At 35.1% G+C, this 21659-nt stretch overlaps 2 protein-coding genes across 2 annotated transcripts; one reads left to right on the top strand and one right to left on the bottom strand.

The window, feature by feature from the left end:
- Window positions 1–391: 391 nt before the first annotated feature.
- On the top strand, window positions 392–7025 carry LOC108342741 (serine/threonine-protein kinase PBL27). The gene is made up of 6 exons (XM_017580528.2): window positions 392–411; window positions 599–993; window positions 1809–2011; window positions 2227–2416; window positions 5227–5618; window positions 5964–7025. The coding sequence occupies exons 2-6, from the start codon at window positions 846–848 to the stop codon at window positions 6573–6575; spliced, it is 1545 nt and encodes a 514-aa protein (XP_017436017.1). The 5' UTR covers window positions 392–411; window positions 599–845; the 3' UTR covers window positions 6576–7025.
- Window positions 7026–8486: 1461 nt separating this feature from the next.
- LOC108342740 (ISWI chromatin-remodeling complex ATPase CHR11) lies at window positions 8487–19830 on the bottom strand. Its single transcript, XM_017580527.2, has 25 exons — window positions 19494–19830; window positions 19093–19221; window positions 18899–19002; window positions 15140–15243; window positions 13892–13989; window positions 13614–13793; window positions 13307–13528; window positions 12517–12651; window positions 12144–12426; window positions 11974–12047; window positions 11613–11833; window positions 11439–11526; window positions 11259–11352; window positions 10983–11171; window positions 10872–10903; window positions 10675–10751; window positions 10483–10572; window positions 10335–10404; window positions 10179–10233; window positions 10044–10102; window positions 9798–9963; window positions 9354–9532; window positions 9039–9254; window positions 8860–8955; window positions 8487–8769 (listed from the first exon to the last, which is right to left on the bottom strand). Exons 1-25 carry the CDS (start codon window positions 19725–19727, stop codon window positions 8752–8754), a joined length of 3213 nt encoding a protein of 1070 aa, XP_017436016.1. The 5' UTR covers window positions 19728–19830; the 3' UTR covers window positions 8487–8751.
- Window positions 19831–21659: the final 1829 nt, after the last annotated feature.

Genomic DNA, 21659 nt, shown 5'->3' with positions numbered 1-21659 from the left:
TCTTTGAACAAAATTTGGAGAACAGTTGTTTTTTATAGTTAAGAATTCAAACATAAGAACGTGCATAAGTAATTTTAGTTTAAAACCCAGAAACAGATTAAGAAAAAGATTATGAAAACTAATGTCAAAATTAAAAATTTAATAACACACAAAGAAAAATCAAAGATGTATGTCGTTGCTGGAGGAGTTCAACATGTGTTAGCAACGCCCATCACACATGGTAAGGGTGGGACCCACTTCCCGACCGCGATGATGATTATTAAAAACTACAAATGTACATGTACATGTTTGTAATTATTGAGAGTTGCAGGGTGAAAGTGAAACTTCGTAGCAACACCGAAAATCCAATGACAACCTCGTAATAGAGATTGTGTAACGCAATTGTTGAGTTGCAACTGTGTTCCCTAATTAGTAATTACCATCCCAATTACAATTTTCCATTTCCACTTCAAATTTCCAAATTTGAAATTCCCCTTACACTTTTATTTCTTATTTATTATAATATCATACACACAGATATATAAATATTTGTTTTTTATTTTAGTTATTTATTATTTATTATTCTTCCTTTACCTTGTGCTGTGTTTCACCTCACCAGTTTCTTCGATTGGTTGATCTGCTTTCTGGGGCAAGTTGGTGTCGATGAGGATCACGTTCTGAGGCATCCACTGTGAGTTGTAGAAGCGGAAAAGGGAAGTGTTTGGTGGCGATTTCTGAGATTGGTCTTGTGTGGGTGTGAGTGTGAGTTGAACTGTGTTGTAGGATTTTGAGGGGTTTGTTGTTATGAAAGGCATTATTCCTTGGTGGGTTTTGTAAGGGGTGGCTTTGATTTGCTTGGATTTGATATGGGTGGGTGTTTTCCTTGTTTTGGATCATCCAACAAGGAGGACAGTGGTGGGGTGAGGGTCAAGGAGGTGCCCAACAAGGATTCTTCTTTTAAGGAAGCTGCTTCTCTTGTTCCTCAGTCTCATCACCCCAGCAGGGCAAACACAGGTTTGGCTCCTAATTTTCCGACTTTTCTTCTCAGACTTCTGTTGCCTCTTTGATTGAACCACTACTTCCCTGCCTTGCTTCAATTCTCCTCAATTTCCCCTTTTCTGTACCTTTTCTTGCCTTTTCTGCCCATCTTCTTCAATCCATCTCATTCGTTGCTTTGATCTGGTTCATCCGAGGTTGTGCTCGTACTGCTGTAGTCACTGAAGTGATTTCTTGCCAGTGGATATGTTTTAGCTTCACTTAATTCAATTTTGTTCCTACCAAAGGCTTTTTGTTACATCTTTGGGGATCCGCCCTTGCCTTTGGATATGACAAGTATATCACATTGTTTCATAAGGTTTTCGTTTTGCCCTTTTGACAATTCTGGGACGCGAGGCAGATGCCGGGTCCAGTCCAATTGCTGCATTTTCTGTAGATTGTTCAATGTGGTAGTCTGGTAGCTTTTATAGAAATTTAGTCTAGATGATTTGTATAGAATGCCCTTGTCTGAAGAAAAATTTAGTTCATTCAGAAGATAGGTACTGAAAACTTTACCTTGGCATTTGTGCTGCTGGACAATTGGGATTGTCAGAACTAGTTGAATAACATTCTAACTGATGGCAGGATCTGGTACATGATTTAACGAACGAGACCTTGTCATTGTGCAATTTAAACTTAAACCCGTGAAACTCAAGCTGGGTTTAAGTGTTACATGTAATTATAAGTTTAGCAGTATGATGCAGTGATATCATTCTTCAGTACATATTTTTATTCTCTAGTATGCCAGATGTTCTTCTGTTGCTTCTCGATCTTATCTTTGATTATCTATTCAGATAAATCGAAATCATCACGAAGTGGCGCAGATGCTAAGAAGGAAGCACCGGTTCCAAAGGATGGCCCAACAGCCCATATTGCTGCACAAACATTTACATTCCGAGAGCTTGCAGCTGCTACAAAGAATTTTAGGCCAGAATGTTTACTAGGCGAAGGGGGTTTTGGACGTGTTTACAAAGGTCGTCTCGAGAGCACAGGACAAGTAAGTTGTGACATCTGCTATTAACATTAACAGATACTGAAGCTCAGCATAATGGCTTTCTTGTAGAAAAGTTTTATTATTTTTCAATTTGCATGTGCAGCTTTCAAAATTTGCCTGTCCACTGTCGGTTTTCCATTTGATTTTTGCACTGTTACTATAACTCTGCCTCTGTCTGAATTTTTGTTGATGAAATAATGAAATAATTCTCTTTGCAGGTAGTTGCTGTAAAACAGCTAGACCGAAATGGTCTCCAAGGAAATCGAGAATTTTTGGTGGAAGTTCTCATGCTCAGTCTCTTACATCATCCCAATCTTGTGAACTTAATTGGTTATTGTGCAGATGGTGATCAGCGGCTGCTTGTTTATGAATTTATGCCACTGGGGTCTTTGGAGGATCATTTACACGGTCAGATTGTATTCTTTTTGAACTGTTGCCATTGCTTCCTGAACTATTATGCTTTCGTATCATAAAACTATTGCATTTTATATTTCAACTTGGTTCAATCTTTTAAATGTCAAGAAAGTAGGTAATTGTAGGATTCTTTGTTGAATTGGAAATTTCGTTCATTCTATGGTTTTAAAATCACTGTTATCAAACAAAAGAATTATGTCTGTTAATGGACTTTAAGCCTAACTCAACCCCACAAAACCGGCTTGTAGGGTGAGGTTTGCACCCAATTATAAACTATGAATTGACCTTATCTCTAGTCGATGTGGGACTAGTGGGTGGAAGAGAAGAATAGAGTGCCCACTTAGAACTCGCTAGGATAGGCTCTAACCATGGCTCTAATACCATGTTAATAGTGGACTTTAAGCCTAACTCAACCCCACAAAACCGGCTTGTAGGGTGAGGTTTGCACCCAATTATAAACTATGAATTGGCCTTATCTCTAGTCGATGTGGGACTTCCAACAATGTCTGTGTTGTTTCTAATTAAAATGGGGGGGAACTGTATGTGATACAAAACAGGGAGAAAATAAATAAGATTGTTATCACATGGTTCAAACTTCAAGGAATAAAATACATTATTCTAGAGGCTTTGAAAAAGAGAGAGAGAGAGATACAAATCAATTTATATTAGGAGTTAGGAAAGTTACTGTAATTTGTGAGTTGAAGGGCTAGTCCGTTAGATGGATTATAAGAGGTAAATAAATAGGAGGAGGAGGTAACAGGGGGACATTATATTCCATCTTGCATGATTTGTAGATTGAGCTTTTGCTCTTTTGTGAATGGAGAAACTGTATGAAGGAAAACCAGTTGAGACATCCTATTTTATGTTTTTTTTCCCATTCAATTCCAAAAATATTTCTTCTTTTCCCATTCCTATTCTTGGTACCTAACAGTTTATCTTCTACTTTAGCTAGTGAAAGTGTGTAGTATGTGAGGAGATCATGTATCTTTGAAAAAACATCATAGTTTCCAATTGAATGATAGAATCTCCCTATAAAGATCATAGATTATCAATAGGTACCTTAAACTATTGTGTGGTGGATGCTATTCTTTTTATTGCCTTATACATATACTGTTTGAAAATTGTTTCATGTTTACATGATGTTGCATTGTTCAAATGCATGAGCAGTTAACTGTTACTGTAAGATTGGGCGGACATCTAAGTTTCAAGAACTACCATGAATATGTTTTAGTGAATCACTAGTGTTGATACTTTTTGATATATGACTTGGGAATATTGTTAATGGTTGTATTTGCAAAATCATGATGTAAGTTCTGACAGTTGTTGAAATCTGTTAAATGAACCAAATTCCATTTTTATCACATAATTCTTTTACTACTTTTGACTTGGTATTACCTTCAAAGAGAAAACATGTATCGTTTTTTACTGTTAAGTATTGATCACTCATTTCTGTTGGATTTTTATCCTTTTCACTTTGTTTATTTAGGTGATGAGATATAAATTAATTTTACAGATTATTTTCCAAAAACCACATGGCAATGGTTATGTGCACATGTTTTGGAATAGCTCCTTGTTTTGTGGAGAATTAACCTTTTCTTTCACAAGTTTTCTCAGGAAGTTGGCAAAAAAAATGATTGTTTCTTCAAAATATTCTAACTAAATATAGCCCTTAAAATCTACCACTTATATTAGGGTACCCTTTCGATGTTTTGGAAAATAATGATCTAAATCTATGGTAGAAGTTAAATTTCTTACTTGCAGATTGAAGTGCTTGGTCTCAAATGGAAGTATATTACTTTTGTTTATCAGTTTATCATAGAAAGGGGAGTGAAGGGAGAATACTTTCATGCACAAATTTTCCGTTGCCTCTTCATATACCACATTCAGAATTGACATAATGTTTCTTTATACTTTTTGACTAAGACAATAAGAATTATGGTTGTAACTAATAATTTACTATTAGGTTGAGTTGAGTTTGAGGATTCTGGGAATTTTTACAAAAAGGTTTCTGAATAATCCGTGTTAGACTTCCATTTTTTGCCTCTAGCTTTCTAGCTCCATGGGATGCACAAGTTTGCATAGGCTGACAGTTAGTGGCCTTTCGTAGTTTTGGGGTTATACCGCAAGGTGTGGTGACACCCTTTGGGTATGGGAGTGTTTTGCATAGACCAGCATGCTTATGGCTAAATAGATATCTTTTTGTTTATAATTAGCAAAAGCTTTAATTTGTAGATGGTTATTGAAGTTGGAAAACCGTTTAGACTCGTGCTTTATGATTTTCTCATTGCAAAGGAAAAATCTTTGATGAATTGTTGGTGTAGAATTCATGATGTAGTGGTGCTAGTTATAGAAGTTCGAAGCAGAATCTTAAATTCCAATGTAGAACTGTAGGAGTAATGAGGTTTTTAGTTGAATTTGGCATCAATAATGGTATCATTGAACTTGGCTGGGGGCTTGGTCTTGCAACACTAGATGATTTAGGATGGTATTTGTATTCTGCAGTCAATTTGATCAATCGTTTTCATTCAATCAATCTTCTTTGTAGTAATCGGATTAGCTCAGACATAAATATTCTACAATACGTGGTAATTTAATTTCATTTTTTTGCTTGAATACTTTTCCAATTGGTTAAAGATAAATAAAGCTAAAAAATTATTTGGATGTTAAAATTGTTGCAAATTACGGTGCATGTTGAAGAGCTTTTCTAACTTTATTTCGACTTATCTTACTACGCATAAGCTTGTTCAAGTGTTTTCTCGTAATATTGTACGTAAGAAATTTCTTACTCTGACTCCCTTTTCCAGATCTTCCTCCTGACAAGGAGCCTCTGGACTGGAACACTAGGATGAAGATAGCAGCTGGAGCTGCAAAGGGATTGGAATATTTGCATGACAAGGCAAATCCGCCAGTGATATATAGAGACTTAAAATCATCCAACATCCTCCTAGACGAGGGTTACCATCCCAAGTTGTCGGATTTTGGGCTGGCAAAACTTGGTCCGGTGGGCGACAAGACTCATGTATCAACACGAGTAATGGGAACATACGGCTACTGTGCTCCGGAATATGCCATGACCGGTCAACTAACTCTGAAATCTGATGTCTACAGTTTTGGAGTTGTGTTCCTTGAACTTATTACTGGGCGCAAGGCTATTGACAATACACGTGCGCATGGAGAGCACAATCTTGTTGCATGGGTGAGTATTCACATCTTATCATCCTTGTGGTTTTGGGCCATAAGAAATGCTCACAACACTCTCGATCTATCATCCTTCTTTTAATGCACTCTACTGTTGGTAAAAGCTTATTGAAAACTACAAAATCATGAATGGAGATCACTACATGAGAAGCAACACCCACCAGTTTCTTTAATTTCCAATACATTCCACTGAATTATAAATAGTGTGTTGCTATCATTTCTCCCAAGTCACACATACATGATGTAAACCAGTTTGTATGTTCACATTTTGATTCACTTCTAAATTAACACAACAAACTTACAATCATTTGTCTTCATATTCTTGGGATATGAAACTTTGTAGGCACGGCCTCTCTTCAAGGACCGTCGGAAATTCCCGAAAATGGCTGACCCTCTACTTCAAGGCCGTTACCCGATGCGAGGACTGTATCAAGCACTTGCAGTTGCTGCAATGTGTCTGCAGGAGCAAGCTGCTACAAGGCCTCTGATTGGGGATGTGGTGACTGCTCTCACATATCTGGCCTCACAGACATATGATCCAAATGCAGCCAACCAATCCAACAGGGTTGGCCCCTCAACACCTAGGATGAGGGATGACAGAAGGAGCCTGGCCGACGGCGTGGACAGCCCTGACCGGCGCCTCGGCTCCCCTTCCACGCACCGAAACTCCCCAGACTTCAGGAAGAGAGACAGCAGGGATGCAAGCATTGGGACAGAGTTAGGCAGCAGGATGGACACGGGTGGTGGCTCAGGGAGGAAATGGGGATTGGATGATTATGAAAGGCAGGAGTCTCAGAGAGACAGCCCTGTAAATACTGCAAGAGCCAGAGAGACTCCATGGAACCGCGACCTGGACCGAGAGCGTGCGGTGGCCGAAGCAAAAGTCTGGGGCGAGAATTGGAGAGAGAAGAAGAAAGCAAATGCCATGGGTAGCTTCGATGCTACAAATGACTGAACAGACAGACACCTGAACACCAACCAACTTGCTGCTGTTCATCATGTATGGTTGAGTCAGAGGATAGACTGTGTTGGTTGTCTTGAATCCAACTTGTTAGTCATCACCATGTGAAGGAAAACAGTACACAGTTGAAAAAAAAGACAAAAAAAAAGAAGAAAAATAGGGGTTGGGGGAGAAGTTAGTGTGGATTGGGGTATTTAAATGTAATGATGAAGGTGCAGAATGTGAATTGAAGAGCCATGTCTATGTACTAACGATTTCTAGGTTCATGTGTGCCTAGAGCAGCAAAGGCGCTTCTAATTTTTGGCCCCTCTTATTTGCTTGTATTGTATGATGAGGGGAGATTAGTGGATTGCTGTCACATGATGTATTCCTACACTCTCTGTTGTATGTCTGAGTCTATGTTTTCGGCTTATACCAAAAAAAAAAAAATTATTTTCCACTTCACCCTTCTATTATCTTCATCTCTTGTCAACAACCACATATTAGTTAATTAGTTAAACCATTGTTTGTTCTTACCACATTTAATTAATCATTTGTCCTCAGATTTTGCAGGTTATCTAAAGAACTGTTTCTGCATCTTTTTTTTTTTCTTATGGAAAAAGTATAGGGGTTTTTAATAGAATTCTAGTGATTAGGAACATAATAGCATAGAACACCTCCTATTATTGTAAAGATCACGTTGATTTTTTGCAGGTTTAAAGAATGATATCATACTATTATATATATTTTATAGTAACGTCTTTTGGGATAAAAGTAATTGTCTCAAATATAATAAAAAATTGAATATTACTAACGCAAGTTGTCATAGTCTTGAAGTGAAAGACTTAGGTGGAAAACTAATTACAAAAGAAGTAATTTTCATGATAAATTACGTTTTATGCAGAATATTAGTTTCATCTAGATATATTTTTGACCGAAAAATACAATAAATTATTATACAAGTAAATTCACATGTAACTGTGGCTGTGGTACCTCGTGACAAAAAATTCCCACCCACGTATAATCAAATAAACCAAAGGTTAAATATACGAGAAAAATGGTCATTATTTGAACTGATATTTTGCATGACATCAACACGTGACTCACTAGATATTTTCTTATGTGGCAATAGATAAAAGCTATAATTAAGAGAGATATTTTCTTATGTGGCAATAGATAAAAGCTATAATTAAGAGTACATCGCATTGTGTTGTGTAGAACATGTTTGGAACCTTTAAATGTATTAATTTTAAATATATAATTGAGATTTCCCCCTTTTTTTTTCTGTAATTTTCAATTTATCCCACCGGGTTCAAATGAGTTCAGTTCAAAGGGTGAATAATTTTGCGGAATGAATCAAATCAAATTAAAGTGACTTAAATTCTTTTGAATAATTTATGTTGTTACTTGTTTAGAGCGAAATCCAAATAAACTAGGGCCATACCAACATGTAGATTTATGGTTAACTCCTTTTACAAAATAATAATTATATTTTAAAAAAATTTAAAATAATATTAAAAATAACGCAGGTCATTCCCTCCTCCTTCTCAAGGAAGATGTTGACACTAACATTCATGACATGTGAAAAATACCACTTGTGACGTCATGGATATTATCCTATCCGTTGAGTTTTTCTGTTGTACGAGGAAGTGAGGTGTGAGAGTTCAATGGAGGAATGAGATTTGGTTTTGGATTTAGGTATAGAGGCTTTAGAACTCACACTCCAAACCCTTAATAGCATTGAAGCTCGTTGTTGAAGATTGAATGAGGAATCTCACTACAAACAAGTCTTTGCTTTCATCAGTAACTATGCAAAGGAGTTTACTTCCTTGATTTACTGAAGGAAAAGAGATTGAAAGGATAGGTGGTATTGGTGGTAAAATACTGATTTCAAAACGTTAGCTTAACGCAAGTCAACTTCAAAAATAGTACAAATAAGAATTACATATATTTCATTGAACTAGTTGTTCAAATCTAAGGATTTGTTTGTAGATTATACATACTTACATTCTTACAACATCCGATTTCTACATGGTATTATCTACCTAGTCATACAACTGATATTTGGAGCCTACATTAATCAAAAAGAGGTTCGTAGCACGACCTACGGAAGGCAAGCCGCCAATTGTCATGTATGTAAAACCCTACAATCCTTTACTTATCCCATTCGATATAGAGACCACATGTCCATTTATTTTCTTCTCTTCCCCTGCCACAAAAATATGATCTGCTTCAGTAAAAGCAATGCAGAAAACTTTTATGTAATCCAAATAACATAACTCTTAGAAGAAATGCATACCGTGCTTGCGTAATCATCCATTGTTAACTGTTTCCGCTTCTTCAAAGACGGACTATCTGTCTGTCTTGCCAAAGCACGCTTTGATGGGGTCATGTTCTGCAAGATTTGTTAAATTTATGTATGGAAAAAATGAATATTTGAATTCTATACTATTTACACATAATATGAAGAAAACTAACTTTAGCAAGTTTCTTCTCTTTGCGAGCTTGTCTCTCCCTCTCATCATATTCTTGGTTTTCCTTTTCTACTAGACGAATGAGAGTGTCACACCTTCTTGCCAATTCCTGAGTTGTGCGAGACTTAACAAACCAATCAAATCGAAACAAGGGTGAAGTTCGAAAAGCTGCCTTTAGCTCATCCCAATTCCCATAGCCAAGTTTGTGAACCATGCATATCTGTAAATTTACAGCAAATATAACTTTCCTAGAAACCAATAGAAGGATGGTGGAGCTAGACCTAGAAACAAAAAAAAAAATGAACGAAAAAATGTGTACCATGAATCTGTCACATTCTTCATTGTACAACTTCCCTTTGTTTTGCCCATATTGTATCTTTAACTCAAGCCAAGGATTCTTGTACCGGTCCAACTTTTTCCCAATAGCTTTCATGATCTCATCTTTCCGAGAAATTCTTGCCTCCCCCCTTTCAATGTTTTTAATAATTCTGTCATAATCTGCAGCGATTCAAAATGCACAAGTCAGTTTACATTCCACACAATTTTCCAGCTAAAATTGATACATCAACGCCTACACACAACAACAAAGTCTTATCCCACTATGTGAATATCAATAAAGAAATGTGCAACATTTTACCACAAGATATAAAAATAAATGTAAATATCAATCACTCAAATAGCTGGCTATATGAAACAATTAAACTAATCCACACTAAAATATTTAACAAAAGATTGTTCCATGGCCACACTGGCTGTAGCATACCATTTAATTCCTTGTATCTTTCTTTGAAGACCTTCGCATATCTTTCAACTTCCTCCTCAGTTTTTCCTTCCATCTCAGAAGCAATACTTTTTATATCATTTCTGCCATATTTTTCGCAAGCCCTAATGAAAGTATTAAAATCCCTCCGGCTCCAGGATGAAAATCCCTATATAAACAAAATACTAATGTTAAAAAAAAAAAGTCCCCACGTAAGTCTAGTTTGAAGAAAAGGGGAAAAAATTTCACCTCTTCTAGCAAGCGCTCCTTTTCCTCCAACTCTTCCGCGGTCAACGGATCTCCCACCTCTAAACATTCATTTCATCAAAATTAAAATTAAAGACATACATGTAGAAAGGAGGAGTCTGGAGGGTGACCACGTACCTTCTGGTTCATCAACATCTATTGAGTCCTTTATCTGATTCTTCTGGTGTGCTTGCTGAAATTTTTGAAAAGTAAGGGAACAACTAATACCAACTCATTCAGCTAAACTTAAAACCTAAAGATATGAACAAGCAAATTCATTTTCCCTACACATACCATGAGATAGCGAACTTCCTTTTCGTACAGCTCACTCAACCTCTGCGTGTTGAAAAACTGAAAATCATGCCTGGAGGTCAAAGAAGAAAAAGTTATCAGTGAGTATATAACAGAGGTGTTAAGAAAATATGAAAGTTTAGAAGCTTACAACTGGGGCATCCTAGGAATACGAGGCTCTTTTGGTTTAGTAGGACCACCTTGACGCATTGTTTGCTTAAAGTACTCAGACTCTGAGTAGCTACGAGCGAGAAACCCCAGAAAAAGAAAACCAGCATACCATGTCATAAAAACAAAATATCAAATCAATATGGATGTGTAGAATGTAAAGGGAAATGCTTACTTTCGCTTCCGCTCCCTTTTCGGTGGTTCAATCCAGTTCTCACTAACAATTTTTTTAATATCAAATCTGTTCTCGTCCTTTACACAAAAGGAAATTGGCATGCCAATGTCAGTTGAATAGATAAGGGGGAAGGGGATAGAAGGTTGAGTACAGAGCAACAAAAAGTTGTCAAAGTTAAAACTAAGTGTCATCTTTACCTTCTCATCATCAAAATCATATAGCTCCGCAGCTACAAAAAGAAAGCATCAGTATTAGTAACTCTACAAACAGCAGAAAGATTAAGAGAATAGGTAGTCATAGGTACATACTGTCATCCATCTTAAATTTGATGGCGTCTTCAGTAAATTTCTTCATCTTGGCATCAAGTTCAGCAGTTGCCTCCTCTCCTTTAGCAATAATTCTATCAATATCCTCATCTGTAATTGTACTATCCTTGGAACTGAAAACCATTTCAGCCCCAAATCTAACCATTTGAAGCAACTCATCTTTATTTACCGCTGCACATGAAAGCCAGTGGAATCATATTAGACAATTCATAAATCTTGAAGCAAAGAAACTAGCAAAATCATCCATCAAATCCTTACTCTTCTGCTCAGCTAATCTCCCTTGCTGAATCACCAAAGCATCAAGTGCAAGCTTTTTGTAGGCCCTTTCAATGACTTTTTCTTCAATTGTATACTGTACCATTATTATGACAAGATGAGGTGCTAAAAAATAGAGTGAATAACAAATTGAAAAGAAAAATAAAGTTTAAAATTGCTAACCTCGGTACAAAAGCGAAAAACTTGAACTTCCTTCTTTTGACCAATCCTATGAGCACGATCCTGAGCCTGCAAGTCAACTTGTGGGTTCCTGTTGTAAACCGCCAATCGTGTAAAAATAATTTAGGTACAAATATAAATTATATGGCTGTATCCACAACTATTTAAAATACTGACCAGTCACTGTCATACAGAATGACAACATCAGCAGTAGCAAGATTAATTCCAAGACCTCCAGCACGAGTAGATAACAGGAAGACAAATTTCTCACTTCCTGGTTTGTTGAAAGCGTCAATGGAAGCATCTCGATCATCCCCACCAGTATTTCCATCAATGCGACAATATTGATATCCACGAAACATTAAATAATCTTCAAGAATGTCTAGAAGCCTCGTCATCTGAGAAAAACAAAAACTTAGGGACAGAAGAAAATATGAAAGGAGGGAATAAAAGAGAGCAAAGAAAAACAGATTGCAGAATCTAAAGCATTATCGATCATCAGCATCAAGAATAGCATTCTGACAAAAAAAGAACTGACCTGAGAAAATATAAGGACCCTAGAATCACGCTCTTTCAATTTAGGAAGTAACTTGTCCAAAAGAACCATTTTACCTGGAAACAAATTTTTACAACATCAAATAATGTCAAATTTTATTGATCAACCTAAAACAGAACTTCAGCACTCTCTTAATGTAGGTAGGGGATTACCAGCATTTGTAATGAGATGATCTCCTGTTGTGTAGGGAGGACCAGGTTCAGCACCTTGGAAAAGATACGGATGATTACAACATTTGCGTAGTTGCATAGCTATATTCAGGAGGCGTTTCCTTTCACCACCAGCATTTACAACTTCAAGATCCTTCTGAAGTAATGCTCTATAATACTGTTTCTGCATCTGGGACATGCCTACTTTAAGAATAGTTTCCTTTTTCGGTGGCAGCCCTTTCTCAACATCTGATTTCAACCTTCGAAGGAGAAATGGCCTAAGGACCTTAATATACATAGAAAATGAAATTGTCAGTCATTTACCAGATTAACATTAAGGACTTTCAACATATAAACAGAAGGTTCTGTAACTAACCTTGTGTAATTGTTGAACAACCTCCTGTTGGTCATTTTCACCAGAGATTTGAAACCATTCATCAAAAGTTTCAGCAGAACTAAAAATTTCGGGCAGAAGAAAGTTGAGAAGTGACCAGAGTTCGTGAAGATTATTCTGCACCATAAAAGAGATAATAAGCTCCAGAAAATACTTGACGAAATATACAAGAAAAAATAAAAGATAAATTTCAAAACAAAGCAAAAAAAAAAGTATATAATTAAGAAATCTAAGCTTCTAGACAGTTGAAACCAACAACATCAGAGAACACTAAAGTTTTAACAAATTCAAAGTTATGAAATCTAACTCTTCAGTCAGGTTAAATCAATCTAAATTGACTGTTAAATAAAAATCTTATCAAAGCACATAATGCCAGTGCACCATCTCTAATGAAATTTTGCTACATACCATTCATTAAAGGTTTCCCAGAAGAATTGCAAATTATATTTTAAATACTCTTTCCTTACTCTAATAGCTATTTCCACAACTGATGTTATTCACTCCCATCCATCACTACAAAAAGCCAAATTAAGAATTTCAACAATGCAGACCAACCCTCCGTCACAACTAGCAATTTCGTTACTTGAAGCTTACAGAAATTAGTACAGAATACAAATGAGACCACACTAATTACAATTATTTTGAAAAAAACATGGCATCACACCACCTCCACGTTAAGAGAGTCTCTACAGACCAATAAATTAAATAAAAATGACAATGACAAAAAACAGTTGTTCAAATGACTACAGTGATGCACAAATACAAGTAATACCTGAAGTGGTGTGCCAGTAATAAGTAGGCGATAGTTTGTACTGTACAGTCTCATTGTTTTTGACAGCAAGGAATTTTCATTCTTGATTCGATGAGCTTCATCAATAATTATGTAGCGCCAACTAAATCGACGCAACACAGACTTCTCCTTGATTGCCATTTCAAAACTGGTAACACAGACATCAAACTTGCCAGCAACCAGAAGTTCCTCTTTTATATGTCTCTGCAGCAAGACAAAACCAGAAAAACAGGTAAAATTACGAGTCAACCTTCTCCAAAATAATTCAAACCTGAAAAGACGGTCTTACCCTTTCATCAGGGTTGCCAAGAAACTTAATTGCACGTAGAACAGGACAAAAGCGCCGAATTTCATTCATCCAATTTCCAAGAGTAGATTTTGGAGCAACCACCATATGAGGGCCTTTTATTCCTCTGAACTCATGCAAATAACCCAACAAAGATATGGTTTGCAATGTTTTACCAAGCCCCTACAAATCAGATTTATTTGTCAAGACTTGATTAAACCAACCGATCGTTAACATAAAGGCCTTACTCCTCTGGGTAAGAACAGATATCAAACACATACCATTTCATCAGCCAGAATTCCATTTATCCCATTCTCATACAATCGTATGAGCCAGTTTAGTCCAGCCAGTTGGTAATCCCTCATCTTCCCTTGGATGCCTGTAATAAATTAAAAACAAGCAATTAACGTTCATGACACATGAACAACCACCCCCTACCAAAAGGTGTTGATTTAAGAGCAATTCATCATATGTCAACAACAAATATGCAACCATCTAACAGGAACGGTGCACAAGAAAAAGATTCCATGATGAATTTCTATAGCAAATGTAGGCCAATGAAAAATTAAAAACAAGTAATTAACGTTCATGACACATGAACAACCACTCCCTACCAAAAGATGTTGATTTAAGAGCAATTAATCAGATGTCAACAACAAAAATGCAACCATCTAACAGGAACGGTGCACAAGAAAAAGATTCCATAATGAATTTCTATAGCAAATGTAGGTCAATGAAAAATTCAGAGACCAGAATGGAGGTTGTCTACCACCAGAACACATACCAAGTATAATGTATGGCATATTTTATCTAAATGTATATTCAATCAATGCGTCCTTATACAGCACTATGATACAAATGCAAATGTCTAACCTATAGAAGTCAATAGCCCACTATAGTGCAACAGCAGAGTCGAGTGACCCTGTGTGAGTTGCTGCAATGATATAGGCTTCAAAAACAATTTTTACCCTCCTGAATCATCATTGTTTGGTGTTTAATTGGGTAAAACATTCCACACAAAAGATTAGGCTTTATCGATTATTCTTTCACACATTATCAAACGAGTTTCGTTCACATTCTACTAAATTTTATATAATTGTTTTCTATTAACTTCAACATATGTTTTTACAATCATCACTCCGATCTTATTGCTCCTACATTGATGGAGATTGTCTGCGTAAACTAAAACTTATTTATCATGAATTTCTTTAACTTTAGGTTCCCTGTTTTGCGTTGACTATGTGTACTAATTATTTAGTCTTGTAATAAAATGTTCTTTCTAAAATAGCAGTCATCCCACCATCTTGATAAATGCAATTCCAAACATTTCCACAAACAAATAGAGGAATAAAAGAAAAAAAAAGAATTGCTATGTCAAACAAAGCAATTATAGAACCATCCCTTTACAATATGCATATTGAATACACAGAAAAGATTTTGTGGTACAAGAGCAGAATTTAAAATGTAGAGCCTTCAGTCCATGCAAGTAAGCACAAGTTAAAAAGAAAAAAGAAAAAAAGAGCACTTACATGATGGTTGCATCACCAGACGTGTGCTGGCTACACCATCTTCTTCTTCTTTAAGGTATTCTTCATCTTCCTCTTCCTCAGTGACTTTCGATGCATGGCGACCCCTTATTACACAAATCAAATGTTAGGATAAACCCTTTTAAGAAGCACAAAGTCAATTTCAACTCTTTAGTGCTCATATCTGAAATCAGCATCCCTTTCTCGTCCAATTCCTCCCCCATCCACCCCACCTTCAATATTGAGGGGATTTGGAGGACAGAGAAAAGGGAGTTAAAACATTTCAACCATAATGACTAAAATCCCCTACTTATGTTTTGAAATTTAAAATTTCAAGAATATAAAAGTAAAATAATTTGTAAAACCATTAGCTTCAACTCATCTTAGCCAAGTATAATTCTCTAATCAAAATTCTTACCCTGCCTCTAACCAAAACCCCTAGAGAGCATGTAGGAACTATGTATCAATTATTTGATTAGATGATGCTAGTTTATCTCTACAATTTCCTAGACAGCCTACTAATAGACAGGAATTATATATTAAAATACCCTTTAAAAGAATATCAAACTTTGAAGCAATGGAGAGACAGAATTGAGAGATTACTTGTGGAATTGCACAATTCCATGATTTTGCAGTCCAAAACATGTAATCATGAAATGTCAGAATTGGTGAGATCGAAATGCTAACTCACAAAAACGTTGGCATTGACCAAGTTGGGTGAGGACGAAAATGGTTCTATTTTGGCATCCAATAAAATGGGTTTTGGGTTAAAATCCCAGCCCAATGGCTAAAATAGAAGTCGCATTCTGCAATTTTTCATCTATGTGACCAACTCACAAACGCATAAAAAAATTTCATGTCTTCATCAATTGCTCTCCCTTGACTTCTTTAAGACCTCAATACCTTTTCTTCTTTGCTTTGCAATCGGCATGCATATTGTTCCTCTACAAAAACAGTTTGGACTGACCTCAGCCTTCTCTAGTACTTGTCCTCTCTGCCCTCGCACATTTTTCTACTATGCAAACAGCATGTGCATTCGTCTACACATGTGGCACAGACATTGTAGAAACATTTGTTTTCAATTGAACCCTTTATTTTCACTTATTAATGTCAAACCACTGGATTTTGTGTTGCTCAGATCCCTTTTGTGATTCTGTCCTCTCTTAAATTCTACTTTGTTGTATCATCAACATGCATTCTAATCCTCCTTCTACAGATACTGTTGTCAATGATGGCATTGCCAGTGCCTTTGAAAAAAAATTACTGACTCAAAGCAGTGCCAAGAAATTCTCCTGTCAGTAAAACAGATGCGGTTTGTAAGCATGGCGTATATCTTGGTGGTGATCCAAGGAAAATTCAATGCAAATACTGTGCAAAGTCTTAACCGCAGGGATTTATAGCTTCAAGCACTTGGAGGGAAATCAAAATGGGTGCTTGCAAAGTGTCTGAAGTGAAAAAAAAAAAAGAGATGCTTGACATTGATGTTGATGTGGGCAGCACCAAAAGTATTTTCAAAAAGAGGGGAATTAGCTCATAGGCCGCAGTTAAGGAGCTATTTAAGAAGGATCAAAGAGAAACTGCTTCAAAGGACATAGCAACGTCTTTTTACAAAAATGTCATGTCATTTCACGTGGTGAGAAGCATAGAGTTTGGGTGAATGCTTGATTTAGTTTCAAAAACATAGCCCTAGTACCACAAGATCGGCATAAAATATTTGGAGGAAGGGGTTCAGGCAACAAAGAGTGCTTCGGAAGTTTACAAAAATGCATGATAATAAAACAAGTTGCATCATTAATGACTGATGGGTGGACTGAATGAAATTGTCTTGCTGAAATCTATTGATACATTTGTCATTTCAAACAACTGATAAGTTATTTAAAAATGATGGAAAACATTGTTGAAGAGTTTGGTGAAGAGAACATTGTTCAAATTACGATGGACAATAAAGCCAATTATAAAGCTATTGGTGAGATAGTGATGAAGAACGAAAGAAGCTCGATTGGACCCACATGCATCACACTATGTTAATTTGATGCTAAAAGATTTGAGAGAAGATATGTGTTCATCAATTGACAATCCCAAAAGGTAAACAAATTAATACTTATATTTGTTCTACAACCTCTCTGCTTTCCTCTGCAGCAACACTTTAAAATGGATGAGATTTGTTGAGGTCTTAATGAGAATAGCAGCCTTTTAATTATAATGCTTACAAGTGATGAATGGAATGATGGTCGTTTTACAAGAACAAGGGATGGAAAATCAATTGAGGATGTGGTTTTGCCTAAATATTTTTGGAAGAATATTGTCATTTGTTTGAAGGGTGCCTTCCCTTTAATTCAAGGGCTAAGAATGGTAGATTCAAAAGGGTAACCAGTCATGGTTTCATCTATAAGGCAATGGACCAAGCTAAGGATGAAAACAGATTTTAATAGTGTTAAGGTACCTATTATTCTAATTTAAAGTATTCTTCAATTAATAGAGGGAGGTGAATTAGTGAACTGTAATTTAAATTATTCTTCTACTTTTAGATATGAAGATGAATGGAATACTATTGATGAAAGGTGGGACAGCCAGCTCCATGGGTCTTTGCACATAGTAGGCTATTTTCTCAATCCTGAATTGCACTATGCTCCCAATTTCAAAGTAATACAGAACTTATTGGCCTATTGCAATGTATAAAAAGGATGGTGGTTGATCCCGAGAAACACCATTCAATTGATAAGCAGCTTGAAGATTTTAAGAACTAAAACAAGCTGTTTGGTAATCCCTTGGCTGCCAATGCAATTGAGAAGAAGAGTAGCAGTTTGGAGGGAGTCATATGGAGATGAAAATAAAGAACTTCAAGTGTTTGTCACACATTCTCAGTTTTAACATGCAGCTCCTCTGGATGAGAGCATAATTGGAGTGGATCTGAGATGGTAATATTTTAAAATTACTAGAATTTGTTCATATGTTTGCATTTGAATTAATTAGGTCCATGCGAAGAGAACAGATTGTTAAAAACAGGATATTATGAATGATGTATTTGTCATGGTTAGTTCCAAATTGGGCAAGAAGATCTTCCATTCGATGATGAGTGAATCATGGAAAAGGGTGATCCAGAGGATGACAATGATGGTTAAAACAATACTCCAAATTCAAATGATGATGAAGACTTGATTCAAGCTCAAGCTCCATCTCAAGTTGGAGACCAAGTGGATGATCTATAACCAATGTGGGATCTCCAACAAACTGGTCAAGGATGTTCTTACTGAGGTTCATTGTGAAGAAGATGGTGCGGAGCAAATGATGATCCCTTGATTTTTCATGATAATTTGAAAGATTTATACCAGAGTTTGAGGTTTCCGCTTTACTCATCTAGTTGCGTTCATGGTCAGTATTCTCTTAAGTAATTAGGCATTTAAGTTGTTTTGCTTTGTTAGTTATGACTTCATGAATTATGAGTTGTGACTTATTAGTTATTTATGACTTGGTTACGGTGCTTTCTTTTTTACGCTTATAATGGACTTAAGATTAATTGTTTAAAGTGTATTTTTTTTCTTTTTTTTTTTCTATGCTGTTTTATAAGATCATACTACCTGTGTTAAGATTCCAGGACTTACGACTTTGTGAGTCTCCCTTTCTATTTTGACTACCTTACTTTTGAAGTCATAATTTATGGTATCACCAAGAAGCCAGATATAATAAAATTCAGAGCAAGAGCAAAGGGAAAGGAGGGGAGTAATTTTCATGGCCTGGTTCACATGAATTTTAGGAACATACCTTCCCCTTGACTTTTGAGAAGAACTTTGATCACCTTTTGCAAAATGAGCAAACAGCTCAGTCTGCTGCAAAAGATACTTCAGACGCCCCTTTCCTCTATTATTCTGCATTATATTATATGTCAGTTCATTTACTAATCATACCAATATAGCATTATACAAACAGAAGTTGGATTATCACAGAACTCGACTTACCATGTCAGCATCTATGGCCGCATTTTGTGCATCCAGTATCTCCTGGATTTTCTGTTTCTTCATTTTCTGCATTTCCTTTAATCTAGTCTTCTCTCGCTTGCTAATTGCCGGATCAACATTATCCTCATCCTGAAGTCAGACAACAAATGCTTAGGTTTGTCCTTAAACTCTTAGTTGAACAAAAAACTCACATACAAAACAACCAAAAGCAAGTTAAATTCGCGAGCATATCCTTCTCACTCTAGTTCTCCAGCATGCACAGCATTTTCACCAAGACAAGTAAACGCACAATTTCAAATGCAAACAACAGTTTCGGAAGCAACTAAAGTGTGAACAAAGAGGAATGAAGCAGAAGGAGTAAGAGCTACAAACTACGAACAACATAGTAAATGGAGTTTGACCTGGTCATCATCCCCAGCTGGATCTTCGTCAGAATCCGGAGGATTACCAGCGGCACCTTCATCGTCATCGTCGTCAGAACTGGCAGAGCGGGCAGAGCGGGCCACCGCCTCAAGCTCCTCCTCATCTTCCTCTTCGTTGATCTGCTCGTTGACCAGCTCCTTTTCCTCGGATGAACTCGAAGCATTGGAGAGTGCTTCGTCCGAAGATGAGTGGAGCTTGGAAGGTCTCGCCATGGATTTCGAAATCGAGAACAAGGGTTTGATAGATAGATAGATAAATTGAAAGAGGATTCCAAGTTTGAAGTCGCAGTGTAGTTGTAAAATTGGGGAAAGTAGGTGGTTGCGGGGTTTGTAGCCGTTCGATTAAGCGTAAATGTGCGGTTACCACATGGAAGAGGAATGGGAAATTTCCCGCCATTGATATCAAAATGGACTTTGCCGCTCAGGCCCAACTACCTAGGCCCAAAGTATGAAGCCTGTTAAAAAATGGGATGACACTATATTTGTTCTTTGAAAAATTAAGTAAAAACGCTTTTTAATATTAATATTAATATTTTTTACAAATTATAATTATATTTTCGTTTTTTCACCATAATGGTCTCCTTCATTGAAACTTTTATAATATTTTTAAAATTTAAAGATTATAATTGTAATATTTAAAATTTAAAGAGTGCATTAATAAAAATATATATTTTTAAAACAAAAATGAGATTTGTATAAAACCTACAAATTAAGAGATATCATTATAAGTTAACCAATAGAAAATAGTCTGTTACTATACATTATTTGAACCATTGTTGAAGAGGTAAATGTAATGTTAGGCGATGCAAATAATTTAAAATAACAATTTATCATATTTAAATTAAAAATAATTAGTTGTAACCAAACTGACAAAAGTAATTAAACAATGACACAATTTAAAATAGGAAAGTTAAAACACAACAAAATTTAATTTTTGGTTTAAAAAATTAAAACAAAACAATTTAAAATAGGATGAATTCTCATACAACTTTAGACACAAATCATATACTAAATTAAATATCATTCGACAACGACATAATAGAATAAATAATCATTTTAAAAAACATATTTGTGTGAGTGTGATGCTTAAAAATTAAAAACAGAATCATATAACTTGTTTGAATTTAAGTGATGAGATATGATTGGTTTGGTGTATGATACAGTATTGTTGTATTTTACTTGAAAATTATGTATGCATTGAGTGAAAAACATATATATCATACATTAATTGCAGGATAGACTTTTGTGTGAAATATAGATGACAATGAACTTCCTTATTTCACAATAAATATAATTTGTTTTTAGTAATAAGTTTATTTAATTTAATTAAATTACTACTTTTTAAATTTACTAACTCTCCAGTGTGATTGTATTCCGATACACCTTTTAGCGGAAATACCAGAAAAAAAATATTAAGAAATTTTTTTGGTGGAGAAAACCTTATGTTTTCTTTAATTTTATATAAAGTTTATATTAGTATATTACATGTTTATATAATTTTTTTATTAAACATGTATATGATTAAACCATCACTTAATCATATAATCAATTTTTTTTTCTATCAAAATTATCTCATGTTTTATCTTTCCAATTATATTCTCTTAGTGTTATTTTTTTTGATAATAAAAATGATAAAATTTTTATTAATATAATTGTGAAATTAAATTTAAATAATTTTTATACTTTATTACAAATAGTTGTTATTTATTCTACAGGTTGTTTTATAATTAAAAAATATTAAGTTTTAAAAAATTGTCAAACCATTAAATTTTAAAAAATTTTAAAATTGATAAAATAATAGTTTAATTTTAAAAAAATTATTTATAGATAAATTTGAAAAACAAATATGCACACTAAAAAGAGAATTTTATTTATTTATTTTATAGATAATTTTTCAATTAAAACAAGCAAATTGAAAAATTAAACTAAAAAAAAGTTAACTTAAAAAGTAATATTGGTAAAATAATTATTTTAATTTAAAAAAAATTATCTAAAGAGTAAATTTGATGAATAAATATGGACACTAAAATGATAAATATCCTTTATATATATATATATATATATATATATATATAATAACGAAAATGTTATTTTGACTACATCATATAACATGTACAAATTTTAATAGACACGATTTATTTGTAA

The sequence above is a fragment of the Vigna angularis genome, chromosome 6, assembly GCF_016808095.1.
Source record: "Vigna angularis cultivar LongXiaoDou No.4 chromosome 6, ASM1680809v1, whole genome shotgun sequence".
Lineage (NCBI taxonomy): Eukaryota > Viridiplantae > Streptophyta > Magnoliopsida > Fabales > Fabaceae > Vigna > Vigna angularis.
Note: the sequence above shows the minus strand (reverse complement) of the source record. Positions and strands in the feature narration are given on the sequence as shown.

Bases quoted from the DNA above. Each gene is read 5' to 3' on its own strand.
- LOC108342740 (XM_017580527.2), bottom strand. From the start codon at position 19,727: ATGGCGAGACCTTCCAAGCTCCACTCATCTTCGGACGAAGCACTCTCC. The intron at 10,234-10,334 runs GTATGTGTAGGG...CAAAAATTTCAG, and splicing joins AGGAAGTTCGCTATCTCATG to CAAGCACACCAGAAGAATCA. The intron at 9,533-9,797 runs GTATGCTACAGC...GAATCGCTGCAG, and splicing joins AAGATACAAGGAATTAAATG to ATTATGACAGAATTATTAAA.
- LOC108342741 (XM_017580528.2), top strand. From the start codon at position 846: ATGGGTGGGTGTTTTCCTTGTTTTGGATCATCCAACAAGGAGGACAGT. The intron at 2,012-2,226 runs GTAAGTTGTGAC...TTCTCTTTGCAG, and splicing joins GTCTCGAGAGCACAGGACAA to GTAGTTGCTGTAAAACAGCT. The intron at 2,417-5,226 runs GTCAGATTGTAT...TCCCTTTTCCAG, and splicing joins TTTGGAGGATCATTTACACG to ATCTTCCTCCTGACAAGGAG.